Source organism: Podarcis filfolensis, assembly GCF_964270895.1.
Source record: "Podarcis filfolensis genome assembly, chromosome: 2".
Lineage (NCBI taxonomy): Eukaryota > Metazoa > Chordata > Lepidosauria > Squamata > Lacertidae > Podarcis > Podarcis filfolensis.
Window position 1 is genome coordinate 123,964,930 of NC_139605.1, and position 15,130 is coordinate 123,980,059.

Genomic DNA, 15,130 nt, shown 5'->3' on the forward strand with positions numbered 1-15,130 from the left:
TGCCAACACACTGGGTCATGGCTGCCATTTGCCACTGGGGCCACAGGAATGACCTCTGACCCAAGCTGACTGTAAGTGGAACAGTTTCTGGCAGGTTGAGGTGGAGATGCAGCCATTGGGCAGATGTTCCACAGTATCAAGCTGTTAGGATCCTAATTAGCTCTCATGTACAAACAAGCATTTAACAGGACACTTTAAGTCAAGTGGGCCTCTGATGTTGAGATAACAACCTACACAATGATACTATTCAAAGAGGTTTTATAACCCCGACACTGTTTGACAGTGGAACAGACTCGCTTGGGAGGTTGCAGACTTTCCTTCATTGGAGGTTTTTAGCAGAGGTTCAGGTTGCATACGCTTCAGGTTACAGACTCCACTAACCCAGAAATAGTGTTGTTGTTTAGTTGTTTAGTCGTGTCTGACTCTTCGTGACCCCATGGACCAGAGCAGGCCAGGCACTCCTGTCTTCCACTGCCTCCCACAGTTTGGTCAGACTCATGTTTGTAGCTTCGAGAACACTGTCCAACCATCTTGTCCTCTGTCATCCCCTTCTCCTTGTGCCCTCAATCTTTCCCAACATCAGGGTCTTTTCCAGGGAGTCTTCTCTTCTCAGGAGGTGGCCAAAATATTGGAGACTCAGCTTCACGATCTGTTCTTCCAGTGAGCACTCAGGGCTGATTTCCTTAAGAATGGATAGGTTTGATCATCTTGCAATCCATGGGACTCTCCAGAGTCTCCTCCAGCACCATAATTCAAAAGCATCAATTCTTCGCCGATCAGCCTTCTTTATGGTCCAGCTCTCACTTCCATACATCACTACCGGGAAAACCATGGCTTTAACTATACGGACCTTTGTTGGCAAGGTGATGTCTCTGCTTTTTAAGATGCTGTCTAGGTTTGCCATTGCCTTTCTCCCAAGGAGCAGGTGTCTTTTAATTCCGTAACTGCTGTTACCATCTGCAGTGACCATGGAGCCCAAGAAAGTAAAATCTCTCACTGCCTCCATTTCTTCCCCTTCTATTTGCCAGGAGGTGATGGGCCCAGTGGCCATGATCTTCGTTTTTTTGATGTTGAGCTTCAGACCATATATTGCGCTCTCCTCTTTCACCCTCATTAAAAGGTTCTTTAATTCCTCCTCACTTTCTGCCATCAAGGTTGTGTCATCTGCATATCTGAGGTTGTTGATATTTCTTCCAGCGATCTTAATTCCAGCTTGGGATTCATCCAGCCCAGAAATAGTACCTCAGGTTAAGAACTTTGCTTCAGGATGAGAACAGAAATTGTGCAGTGGTGGCGCAGCAGCAGCAGGAGGCCGCATTAGCTAAAGTGTTACTTCAGGTTAAGAACAGTTTCAGGTTAAGAACAGACCTCCAGAACAAATAAGGACTTAACCCGAGGTACCACTGTATGTTCCTACCTTTTTCTACAGCAATTCTTTTTCTTTTTAAAAAAAATTCATTGGTTTTATATAATTTTATACATTTCAACTTTAACCATTTCAAAACATTAAAATAAAAGGTTCTTTTAAACCATGGGTAGGCAAACTAAGGCCCAGGGGCTGGATCCGGCCCAACTGTCTTCTAAATCCAGCCCACAAATGGTCCGGGAATCAGCGTGTTTTTACATGAGTAGAATGTGTCCTTTTATTTAAAATGCATCTCTGAGTTATTTGTGGGGCATAAGAATTCTTTCTTTTTTTTCAGAATATAGTCTGGCCCCCCACAAGGTCTGAGGGACAGTGGACCTGCCCCCTGCTGAAAAAGTTTGCTGACCCCTGTTTTAAACCTTCGGATTTCCCTCCCTCCATGGGTTCCATATTCAATGAAAAAATATTCTTTTTTCTTTTCCTGCCTCTTTTACTGTTATCTATCTGTTATATATCCATAGTTACCAAAGTTCATTTCACATTACAAGCGTCAATTGTATCCCTGCCAATGATTTTAACCGTTTAGAGTCTTTTAGGTATAATAAATATTTTCTCCAGTCTTTTGGAATACATGACCTTCCTGGTTTCTGATCTTTCCCTCCAGTCTCGCCATCTCTGCATACTCCATCAACTTAGTCTGCCATTCTACCCTGGATGGCACGCCTCCCTCCTTCCATCTCTGGGCTAGAAGCATTCTTGCTGCTGTCGTTGCATACATAAAAAGTCTTTTGTCTTCTCTTCTCCTGTTACACCTAACAAAAAGGCTTCTGGTTTTTTTAACAAACGTTTTCTTAAACATTTTCTTTAACTCATTATATATCATTTCCCAGAAAGCTATTACCACTCCGCAAGACCAGCACATATGGTAGAAGGTACCCTCTTTCCCTTTACATTTCCAACACAGATTTGAACTGGTTCTATACATTTTTGCAATTTTACTCAGTGTTAGATAGCAATGGTACATCATTTTCATATAGCTTTCCTTCGATGAACAGCATGCAGTAAATTTTAAATCCTCTTTCCGTAACTTTTCCCATAATGAAAATTGGATATTATTATGTCCAAATTCTCTTGCCCAGTGAATCATCACTGCCTTAACTTCTTCGTCTTTTGTATACCATTCTAAAAGTAATTTGTAAATTTTTGAAAGTACTTTCAGGTTATTTTCCAACAGATCTCTCTGTATCAAAACCTTTTTCTTATCTACTATAAAAACATTGTTTAATTGATGGTACTGCAACCAATCTGTTAGTTATCTCTTATGTCTTCAATTTTTTTCAATTTTAGTTCGTCTTCTGCTTCTGCTTCTTAACAAATCTTTATAGGTGGCCCACTCCCCTCTCATATTCAATTTTTTAACCGAAATTGCTTCCAATGGAGAGAGCCACCATGTCAGGCTTCAGGACCAGCTTTCTTCTCACTTTGACCTTAGATAAGCAATGCAAGAGAAAGCAGTCTCTTAACAGCAACAGAAATGTTTAATGAACGCAGCAAAAGAACAAACGACCATTCTCGCAATGTAGGTGCTCCCAATTAAGTTCCTCCCACTTTCCTCTAGTCACTTCCGTCTTCCCATTTCCTATTTACCCAAACTCTCAACCAATTAGCCCTCTGCAAAGTTAGCTTATCCAATCTCCTAGCCCTGGGACTAAGAAGCTGTATATCTTCCAGTGAGGGAGATTTGGTTAACTCTCTCTCCTTCTGTTCTGCCTCTTTTGTTTGCCTCCCAATTCTGCCCAACTCCCATCCTCCGAACTGTGTCCCTCAGCAAACCATTGTTCCAGGTCAATACTACTCTCCTGCTTCTGTGGAGCCCCAAGATTCTGGTTCTGAGCAGGGGGAGAGGGGGGTTCCCACCACTCATCAGAGTAGTACTCCCCAACCTGATCCCTGACACACCATGGTGTCCTCCGCTCCGATAGATTTTTGTATCTATCCCATACCTCATAGATTGTTTTTCTTACCAGGCGGTTCAAGAATCCGTTATGCACTCTTGTTTTTTCATACCATAAATATGCGTGCCACCCAAACCTATTGCCCTGTCTAGTTCCTTTAGTAATATCACATTTTTCAGTCAGTACATTATTAACAAGGGACGCGGGTGGCGCTGTGGACTTACTGATCGCATGGTCGGTTGTTTGAATCCCCGCGGCGGGGTGAGCTCCCGTCTTTCGGTCCCAGCTCCTGCCCACCTAGCAGTTCAAAAGCACCCTTAAGTGCAAGTAGATAAATAGGTACCGCTTTATAGCGGGAAGGTAAACGGTATTTCCGTGTGCTGCGCTGGTGCAGGCTCGCCAGAGCAGCTTCGGCACGCTGGCCACATGACCCGGAAGTGTCCTCGGAAAGCGCTGGCCCCCGGCCTCTTAAGCGAGATGGGCGCGCAACCCCAGAGTCGGACACGACTGGCCCGTACGGGCAGGGGTACCTTTACCTTTACATTATTAACAATCAGCATGGCTTTCTGCTCAGAGTATATAGCGCCTATTCCTTTAAGAAATGATCCTCCAAATTCCATCCTTTCCATAGTCTTTTTCATAAAAGTCCATGAGATATTGTCAAAGGCCTTCTCCGCATCAATAAACATCAAATCTGCTTGCTTGTCATTCCTGGCCTCCAGATATTCTATTATGTCTATTATATTCCTTATGTTGTCTTTCATATGTTGGTGAGGAAGAAAGCCTGCTTGATCTTGGTGGATTATATCATTTAATACAGTTTTTAGTCTTTGCTAAGATATTAGCATAAAGTTTATAATCATTATTTAAGAGTGAGATCGGCTTATAGTTTTTGACTGAAAGTAAATTACAGCAATTCTTTGGCAGTTGGTATATTCATTTGTCTCCAGTATTTGGTGTCTGTGACTCCTGCAGCAGTAGCCATCTTAGAATTCCATTCCTTATCTTTAAATAGATAGTCTTTCATCAACATATGCCAAAAGAAATGATCATTGCAGTGTATCACTCCCTTTAATAGCAAACACAGGTGCTGGGTGCCAGCAGAATTGGAGCCAAAATGAAGCAACTAAGAAGCAAGAAGGAAGTATTAGAGTTTTCTGCCTCCACAGTCTGAATACCAGTGGCTAGGAATTAACTGGTGGGGAGAGCATGGTTGCCCTGGGTCCTATGTGTGGGCTTCCAATGGACAATGGTCAGCCACTGTGAGAACAGGATGCTGGACTAGGTGGGCCATTGGCCTGATCCAGTTGGGCTCCTTGGGTGTTCTTATGAATGCTTGGAGGAATCCATCTGAAAGAGTTTAGACAACCCTCCTCCAGCAAACAAACAAACCCCACAACAGCAAGCCATCCAGTCTCAATATGGTGCTTGTCAGATAGAAACAAAAGGCTAAAAAAAGGAGAGTGGGTGGAAAGAAGTATTGTGGACAAGGGCATGGCTGCCTGGACCCCTGAATAAAGAACACCACCTATTGAGAAGTCAGCAGAATACGCTGCAGCACTGGGCTGCTGGTCCTGCTTTTTTCTGATTATGACTTTTTTTTGTACATTTATTCAAGCGTTCATATCTCTTCTAAAATCCACTAAACCTAATACACTTAATATCCTTATTTCTTTAATTCTGTTTTCTTTATATTATAACTTAGTTTTCTTTTTAACATGTATAAAAAATAAATTCCCAAACAATTCTAAACCATACAGCTTTCATTGCTTGCTTACATTGCAGGCAGTTTCATTTCTCCAGTGTCTTTTTCGTGCATGACCAGAAATGTGGGCAGACATGCTCCACTTTTTTTTTTCATTGTTATGCTCTCTGTTTGCCCTGGGCAAGGGGGAATCACTAAATTGTTTAGAAAATAGACTACTGTTTCTGGGGTTGGCAGAGTGAATGGGTCAGCTTATCCCTTTGCCCCTCCAGCATTGTGTGGTATCTGAGAGGAAAGAAAGTTGACTGAAATTTCTACTCAGTTTACTCCATTTCTCATCGTTTTATGTTGTCAGCTATTGTGCCATCCATTCCTTTTGAGAGCACACGTGTATGGCCAGAGAGTCTTTTTTTTCCACCCAAGAATAGGTCTTTCTTTTAAAGCAATTAATAATAATTATTATGTTTTCCTGCATTCTCCCTCCCCCCCAAAAAAACTATCCTGTTGTTCACCCTTGTCCTCTTCCTGAGCTCATTTTTAGGGCCCAGCACTTCCACAGGTTACACACCATTTTCACTAGGAATCATAGAACTGTAGAGTTGGAAGGGACCCCAAGGGTCATCTAGTCCAACCCGCTGCAGCGCAGGAATCTCAGCCAAAGCACCCATGGCAGATGGCCGTCAAACCTCTGCTTAAAAGCCTCCAAGGAAGGAGAACCCACCACCTCCCAAGGGAGACTGTTCCACTGTAGGAATGTGGGAATTTAGGAAGCAGCGTTATACACAGTCAGACCAGTTGACCCATCTAGCTCAATATTGTCTACAGTACGCTGACAGGCAGTGGCTCTTCATGGTGGACAGCAGCCTTTTCCACAGCCCTACCTGGAGATGCCAGGGATTGAACCAGGGACCTTCTGCTAGTAAAGCTTGTGTTTCACGCACAAACGATGTCCCTGCTGGCTACTAATAGTCAGAGTGATGCAGAACAAACACTTCAAATGTGTCATTATGAATGCTAGCCTGGATCCTTTCGCCCATTATCTGTCTCTGTCCTATATCAAGTGGCAGACTGGAGCACTTATGCCCAGGTCGATACACTGCCTGGTAGATGGGTCAGCCTGCTTCTTGGAAAAATAGGCTTGAGTGCTTCTTCACAAGTACACCCATCCTGGGCTAGGCATGGCAGCTGCCTGCTGAATGTTGAACCTCTCCCAGAGCAAACCAGCAACTAACTACATGTCCTTGTGCACAAGGAGCAAAGATCTTCACTTTGAGTGCAGGCTCCCAAATATTACAAGGAAGCTGCTGTATACCAGGTCATCCTCTTATATCCACCTGGTTCAGTATTGTCTATTCTGGCTGGCAGCAGCTGCCCAGGGGCACAGGCAGTGGTTTTTCACATTAACTGCTTTTGGATCTTTTTCTTAAAGTGGATATGCCAATGGGTTGGACATGGGACCATCATATGCTCTGCTGAGCTATAGTAAGTGTCAGAGCCTGGCTTCTCATATCTTGAATCAGATCTGGACTGAGTATTCAGCTCCAGGGGATCTGGAATGCAGCCAGCGGAAGATACTGAATGCATACACTTCTGGATAATTGGCTAGGCTGCTGCCTGAGACCATGAAGCTCCTGGTTCAAGACCCATCTGCCTTTATTGTATTTTTGGTTTGGTATTACCTTCCTGAGAACAAAAACAGATATGGAAGAGTGGCATTAATTGGGGACGTGACATGGGATGGGAGAACCAGGTAATGTTGGTATGTTATGGGACATATTTGGGGGTGGGGTAATGCTAGTCTGGACACCCCACTTGCCATAAACAGAAGCACCCTGAGATCAGATAGAGTCGAGTCTACTTCGCCAATGTTAGCATTTGATGTGGGGGTTGCTAATACAAAAACAGGATACTGTTCTGCTCTTTAAAGGGTTCCCACCTTACTTTTTGCGGCTTCTCAGTAAGAACAAAATTAAAATCAGTTAATAAAGGTGCAATTTATACATTCAAAAGAGTCAAGTGTTAAAGCTTTTCCTGGACTGCACCATGTTAGGCTGCAACTGGGGGCAAGTCACAAATTTTAAGTTTCCTCGAACAAAAGCCTGGCCGGGGGGGTGGGGGGCTTGCTGTCCCTTGGCAAAGAGTTACCAGACTCTGCTGCCATATGCTGCATACCAAAGCCAGCAGGACAGGAAGAAGCACCCAGCATTGCCTTCTTGCTTGCATATTGGTGTGTGTGTGCGTGCGTGCGTGCGTGTGTGTTCTGGATCAGGGCTGACCTATAAGCAGCTATCATATGGGAGCTGAGGAATGCAGTAAAGCCAGGGAGACCTTGTTGCTCAGGCCCAAATAGGAGGCATTTGATAGCCCTTCCTGCCTAGGAGCACCCCATTAGCCAGGGTGGGGCCAGACCAAAGCTTGAGAGTTCGTACTCCAACCACCCCCAAAAAGTTGTTCCAAGCTGCAGTTCCAGAAGCTCACCACATGGGGATGCTGCAAACAGAACCAAAGTCCCCCAGTTCTAGCCCCAGTAGTCCCTGACACGTAACACAGAGAAGCATTCAAAATACTGCACACAGTTTCCTCCATCCTCAACTGCAGATTTAAGTAACTGCAGGGAAAGCTTCACCACTTGAACCAGCTGAAATTTTAGAGAGAGAAAAGCTCTAAGAGTGATGTAAGGAGAGCCCACACAAGGCTTGCTGTATCTGTTTTTATTTCAAGCAATGGTTCCATCTTTAGTGATCCTTGCCAGGGCTCAGTAGCTGTCAAAGGGCCTGTTATCCCAAGGAGGTCAGGGGCCTTTTGAGAGAATTATGTTTGCTCCACCAACCTGCTCCAGATTAAGACACTCCAAGGAGGGTGTCTCAGTCTACAGAACTAACAAAACCCTGGAGCCAGCACTGTTCATTAAGTGTAGCAGTTGATATCCGGTTGTTTGTACACACACACACACACTCACACCATATTTTGCGTCAGCAACAACCCAAGATTTCCCAGCTAATTTGCATGTTCTGTTTCTTATGCTATCCTCTGCATCTTCCACCACATTCTGTGCTTCCTGCTTCACTGCAGTGCATGCACCCCCACCATATTTATTGCCCTCATTCTTTTCAGCATTCCAACCCTCCCTCACCATTTTTTCATTTGGAGCCCTCTTCTCCTTGCTTTATGTGCAAATGTCAGCAAGCTCAGCCATTTCCCCTGCCTTCTCCACATCACCTACACTTTCTCTTCCAAAGGTTCCACCTTCCTTGCTGCTGTTTGTTCATGACCCCTCCCCCCTCCCCCCTCTCTTTCACAAACACACTTTCACTCTCAGCCAGGGTCATAAAAAATGCAGCAGCAATTTCGCTCCCACCTTTAAGTCTCTCAGCTTGCCATCGGCTGCACACAGCTGGCCCTCCCCAGCAAGTAAGATCTGGCCTTTAAAGTTCAGAGAGCCCAGAAGATGACGCAAGGATTGCCAAAGGCCAGCAGCACTGGCACCTGCATTGTGTCTCACCTTTGGATGTCGACCTGCTTGACCTGTGAAGGCATCCACCAGCATGAGGCTTTCTGTGCAGTGTCTTAACATGCTGCAGGTGGGCAGGCTTATGAGGCAGGAAGCCTGGCTCCATTTCCACCTGGTCCTTCCACCAAGGTGACCCTTCTCATATTCAACGGTTATAAGAAAGAGAGAGATTAAGAGAGAGAGCTGCTTCTCTACATTGCCCACTCTGTGGAGGAAGGGCTGTGGCCCAGAAGCAGAACATCTGCCTTGCACACAGAAGGTCCCAGGTTCAATCCCCGATGGCATCTCCAGGTAGGGCTGGGAATGCCTGAAACCCTGCCGAAGCCTGCTGCCAGTCAGTGTAGACAATGCTGAGCTAGATGGACAATGCTTTGACTCAGTGTAAGGAAGATTCCTATGTTCCTATTCATATTTTCACAGACCTCTTTTAATTCCCAATGCCAATGCTTCTCTAGCTATTATGTTCTGCCACTATTGGCAGCCTGTGCCAGGCAATGATTTCTTGAGCTGGTGAAAGTTCACTTCTCCAGCCCATCATACCTTTTGTTCCGTTGAAAGTGGGCAGGGAAAGTGGTAACATCCTGGATTTCAGATTTATATACTCAGGGTGGGGTTGAGGATTGGAAACCGTCAGTAAATCATGTAATTAGCACTAATTAAGTAAGAGCCATAGCTCAGCTGCAGAACCCCTGCTTGGCATCTGCAAGTGGAACTGGGAAGGACCACCCTCTAAAATCCTGGAGAGCCACTGCCAGAGTAGGCAGTGCTATACTAGATGGAGCAACTGTCTAATTCAATACAAGACCAACTTTCTATGTTCTTGCCTTCCTTCCTAAGAAAGTCATTTGACTTTCAGGAGGGTTCCTAGCAAACCTACACTGGCAGTCCAAGGGCTTTTGAAACAATATTTCAAAGAATCCCAAAGGATTCTCTGATGTGCAGTTATTGCTATCATGTTCATGCCCTGCTTCTGGGCTTCCTGTAGGCCTCTGGTTAGCTGCTGTGAGAACAGCATGCTGGGTTAGATAAGCCTTTCCTTATGTTCCTGTGGCTCCTGCCACACATTCTCAAAATGGGTCTGTAAGAATGTCCTTGTACATGTCTCTTCCTAGCCTCTCACTGGGACTTTTATCACCCAAAGGTCACCCACCTTCAAGAGAGGCTCCCGCCTGTACTCTTTGGAATCATGGAGCATTCCACTGGCAGAATTTTGGGATCTGCCCTGCAAGTTCTTGCTTCACCACAAGGACATCTGACTGAAGAAGGAAACTGCTGGGAGACTCACACTGCAGGCCAGAGTCCTCTTACTCTTGGCAAGCATGTGATTCCACAGAGCCAATTCCATGGTCCTGCCTGTTTATAAAACTCTAAGATCTGCTGCACTCTCTTAGAACCAAAGTGGATATGTCACACTGCACTTCTGATTTTCTATGGGTTTTTGTTCTGTTCCTGCACCCTCCTTTCTCTCTCTCTCTCTTTTTACTAGTTTGTAGCCCCTTGTGGTTGCTTTGAAAGTTGGGGATGCTCTGGGAAACAGTGTTTTTCCCTTAGCCCTTTTCCTAATGTAAATATTCCTTCCTCTTTCTAAAGCGGCTGCTGTTGGCTACATACAGCAAGAAGGAAGACAGGCAGGTATGGCACCTGAGAGGGCAATGAAGGAAAGTGTGAAAAGTCCTCCATAAGCTACATCTAGAGTGGTTCTCAGCCTGGCCACCACATTCTTGTGAGAAGCCTCTCGGCTGTGTATGCCTCCAGTCATCTGACACCTCTGCTCCAGATACTTGCCACCTCTCATGCTGGCAGGGGTGGGGAACTGAGCCTTATCTAGAACCAGCTTGTTTACTACCCATGTTAGCTATGTCCTACTTCCAGCGTCAGAGGGAGTATTGCTGAGAATGGCGAGAAGAGTACCATTGCATTCAGATTCTGCTTCTGGGCTTCCCATGGGATACTGGACTTGGTGAGCTTCCGACCTGTCCAGCAGGGCTATTCTCTTATGTTTAGAGTGTGTATGATGTAGCTCTTGATGGCATGGAGCATCTGTCCACAGGAGGAAGCTTGCTCTCTCTTGGTAAACATCTACAAGATTCCCATACCAAACCTTTGTAATGGGCTGGGTTCCCCCCTCCTTCAAACTGTGGGTGCAGTTTTCCTTGCTTAGGTCTTGCTCACTATCCCAAATAATGAGGGGTGTTATTTGGGGCTGTAGTGAGGAATTAGGTAGTGTTTTTAAAGTGCTTGGAATGAACCAGAGTTAGCATAAGCATTATTATTGATTTTGAATCTGGGAGGCAAAATATGCTTTGTGCATATTTATGACTCCCTAACCATATTCCAGGAGTTCTGTCATCATTAACAGGCCTGTGGTAAACAAGATAGGAAGCCTTTGATCTTCATTAGGGGAAGGTGAAAGAGAGCAATGCAGTGTTTCTGTGCTTGAATGGAAAGAAAAACTAACTACTGTTTTGTAGCACACAAATTTAGGGATGTTGTCAGTCCCTGGCATCTCCAGGCAGTTGCTGAAGCCCCAGAAAGGTCCACTGCTGACATATTCCTAGGCTTCCAGGCACCATTTCTGTTTTCAACTGTGTCTTGGAAGATGACTCATCTTCTTGGCTATTTTGAGGTGAAATGGCCATTGCCACAAAAAAGGGGCACTCATTTCTCACTCCCACACAGTGGCCCAGATGTTTTGTTAACTTCCTCTCCCATCCCCCCTGGGACCCAGTATAGCAAGGAAGACTCAGAGGAGAGCAAGGTACAGGCTGGTCTCAGGAGTCATCAGCAGCACTTCCGCAGCCTTGCAGAAGCCAAAGGATACAAAATCAAGCAAAACAAAACAAAAAAAATTTTTCCTTCCAGTAGCACCTTAAAGACCAACTAAGTTAGTTCTTGGTATGAGCTTTCGTGTGCATGCACACTTCTTCAGATACCCTGTGCATGCACACGAAAGCTCATACCAAGAACTAACTTAGTTGGTCTTTAAGGTGCTACTGGAAGGAAAAAAAAATTTGTTTTGTTTTGTTTTGACTATGGCAGACCAACACGGCTACCTATCTGTAACTAAAATCAAGCAAGAGCCTTTTTAAAAACAGAGCCAGCTCCTACAAGAAGGTGAGATCTTTTCAGGCTAGACAAGGCTTCTGCTCTTTGCTGAGATGACATCATACAGTAGATGCTATAGGAGGCAATAGGGCCACTATGAGCTGCCCATGGTTCTGACTTCCCTGACCCTTGCTTAAAGAGATGTGGCCTGACTCTATCCCAGAGGTTGGCAACCTAAGGCCCATGGGCCAGAAGCAGCCCATGAGGGTCGCTTAGCCGGCCCATGACCTGCCCCCAAACCCACTTGGCAAGTCCCCGCATGCTGCGCTAAACCAGTGCGGCACAGGGACTCTCTTCTTCTGCTCTGGAAATGGATTCTGCGCACGCCCAGTTGCCGGAAATCATGTCTGCACATGTCCGCGGCACCAGAAATCGCTTCTGCGCAGGCACGATTTCCAGCATCTGGGCAGGCATGGACGCAATTTCTGGCGTTGTGCTGTGCCGGTCGGCCCATGGAGATCTCCGCGGGAGTGATCCGGCCCATACCCAGTAAGCTTTGCCAACCCCTGACTCTATCCCTTTCTTCTGAGAGCCTACAGAACAGGATGAGGGGAGGAATGGCTACTGCTACATAAATACTTTATAGTGGTGACAGTTACTCACCTCACCCAGTGTCCTTCTAGGAGGCAGGGTGCTGGCTGGAGCTGCAAGCACCAACAAATAACTCCTTCCCCCATGAATCCCAGGTTTGGGGTCTACCATTGTAGGTAAGGAAGCCCATTGAACAGCACTTTGCTGAGAACCTTCTCAGTCAGTAGAGCATGAGATTCTTAATCTCAGGGTTGTGGGTTCGAGCCCCACATTGGGCAAAAGATTCCTGCATTGCAAGGGGTTGGGCTAGATGGTCCTCATGGTCCCTTCCAGCTCTACACTTCTATGATTCTGTGATGATCATACGCATGACTATTCCACAGGTGAGTTTTGCCTAGATCCAGGGATTCCCATTTGTAGTCCACACTTTGTCTGAAGAACTCAGGATTATCTTATTATAGACTCACAGAATCCCATGAAGATAGTTAGGTTGAAAGACCCAGTGATTTTCACTGCTAAGCACAGAGCAGAGAAGCCAAGCCTCCATTCTTCACTTAAGACTGCCTATCCATTGTGAGGTCGGCCTCCATATACAGGCAAGGACTTTTTGTATCTTATTGCCTTTTTCAGCAGTCCTGCTTTATGGCACTGCATTTCCTCAATTATAGCAGTTTGCTACGGTTTTATTTTGTGTTCTATGTATATACTTCTTTTAGGCAGGAATTAGCTGCTGAATCATAATTCAATCAATGAATATGAACAAGGATGAATCTGAGATGTGCTAACAATAGTTAGTATTCTGCAGGGCTTTCTTTCCCAGCCAAAACTCAGTTCTGGCACCTCTCAGGTGGGTGTCATTGCCATTCTAAGAGAACAAGTTCTGGCACAAAACAGAACAAGTTTTTCTGGATTTTTGTGTTTCATCAAACATGATGTTTTACCTTGGATCTTTCTCTAGTTTAAACTAGAAAATAACATTTCTGAGAGATTTCATGGATCACATTGCAAAATAGGATGCATAATGGAGATCAACTTTTCTGCAGTGGTGTCTAGTAAGTGGAAGGTCCTGGGAGGTCAGATTGTCTCCCTCATTTTTTGTATTCTGCCATTGATTGAAAATTTTCTTGCTTTAGCCAGCTGTCTGATCACTGCTGCTTACATTTCCTTGGGAATACTTGTAGAATTCTAAGACTGTCTAACTCTCTGTTGGTTGTTATTTTGTCAATGTTTTAATCTGCTCTTTTGATCTTTTCCTGTTGTTGTTCTGATTGGAGAATTGATACTCAATAAACTTGGCGTTAAACCTTCAAAGAATTGTGTCATAAACAATCAAACAAGTCTCTGTGCCTTTGAGTGCTCAAGGGAAATATCACATGATGAAGAATGGTGTCCTGAAAATGCCCACAAGCTCTCATTCCAACATCATTCCTCTTCCCTCCCCCTCCCCATTTCCTTTCCTGCCATGTCTTCTAGATTGTAAGCCTGAAAGCAGGAGCTGCATTATTATTTATTGATTTGTAGGCCATTCTGGAAGCCTTTCCATCTGTAAAGTCAGCAATAAATGATTTAAATAAAAATCAATAAATGCTTTAATCTTCAAGCTAGATATGACATTAGTTCATGTGCTTGCTTTTTTCAATAAATGTTCTTTCCTTGAGCACAGAATTGCTTCCTGGAAATTCATACCAGATTTCAGTCTTGATATCTCAGTGTTATGAACTAATGCTGCACAGGCAAGTAGGTGAATTAAACCAAAAGGTCTCACTTATCTCAGCCAGTTAGTTTCTGGGTAATTGCAGGAATTCATCAGATTCCTTGCTGCTCTCAGGGTGGCGCTGTGGGTTAAACCACAGAGCCTAGGACTTGCCGATCGGAAGGTTGGCGGTTTGAATCCCTGCGACGGGGTGAGCTCCCGTTGCTCGGTCCCTGCTCCTGCCAACCTAGCAGTTCGAAAGCACGTCAAAGTGCAAGTAGATAAATAGGTACCGCTCCGGCGGGAAGGTAAACGGTGTTTCTGTGCATTGCTCTGGTTCACCAGAAGCGGCTTAGTCATGCTGGCCACATGACCCAGAAGCCTTACACCGGCTCCCTCGGCCAATAAAGCGAGATGAGCTTCGCAACCCCAGAGTCGGTCACGACTGGACCTAATGGTCAGGGGTCCTTTTACCTTTCCCTTTGCTGCTCTCACATGGCATAGTGTGAAAAGAGGGGTGGTCCTAAGGTCCTGCAGCCCTTGCATGGTAGCAGAATGCCAATGACTGGTTTGCTAGGGTAGGAATGGGAAACCTGTTGCTCTCCAGCTGCTGTATTCCAACTCCCATCAGCCCCAGCCAGCATGGCCAATTGCCAGAGATGGTCATTATGGGATGTTGTATACCAGCATCACCTGGAGGGCCACAGGTTCCAAAGCCCTTTGCTAGTGTCCTTTTATTTCCCCTCTGATTTGTCATTTCCCCACCGGCAGGAACTAAAGGACAAAATGGCAGAGCTGATGCCACTTATCCCTGTGCTGGACCAGTACAAGTCAGACACCCGCACCATCATGCAGCTGAAAGAAGAAGTGAGGAACCTTTCGGGCAGCTTGCTGCAGATCCAGGAAGAGATGGGAGCCTATGATTACGAGGAGCTCCAACAGCGTGTGCTGGTCCTGGAAGCTCGCTTGCATGCTTGCATGCAGAAGCTAGGTGGGTACTTTTGTGGGTCCTCTTCTCTCTTCCTCTGTGGACTGATTCACAAGCCACCCTCTAAGTGAGGTGGTAGATGTATTCAATCCTCTTTTTGCCTGTTATTGCAGAATTTGGGAACTTGGGCTCCTGCAGACATTGTTGGACTAAAACTGACCATTGCCTAAGTTGGCTGGGGTGATGGTGGGTGAAAGCCAACAACCTCTGAAGACCAACAGAGTCCTCATCCTTGATCTGGAGCAGTGTTCTTCAGCCTCAAGGATGGGGATGATG

General features: G+C 45.4%; 1 protein-coding gene across 3 annotated transcripts in view; it reads left to right on the forward strand.

Annotated features, from left to right (window-relative positions):
- Window positions 1-15,130, forward strand: part of OLFM2 (olfactomedin 2) — a 216,170-nt gene that overhangs the window by 176,471 nt on the left and 24,569 nt on the right. For all 3 annotated transcript variants that reach the window (XM_083599780.1, XM_083599778.1, XM_083599779.1), the window contains exon 4: window positions 14,638-14,857. In XM_083599780.1, the coding sequence (XP_083455906.1) occupies window positions 14,638-14,857 (220 nt within the window). The remainder of the gene's footprint in view (window positions 1-14,637; window positions 14,858-15,130) is intronic.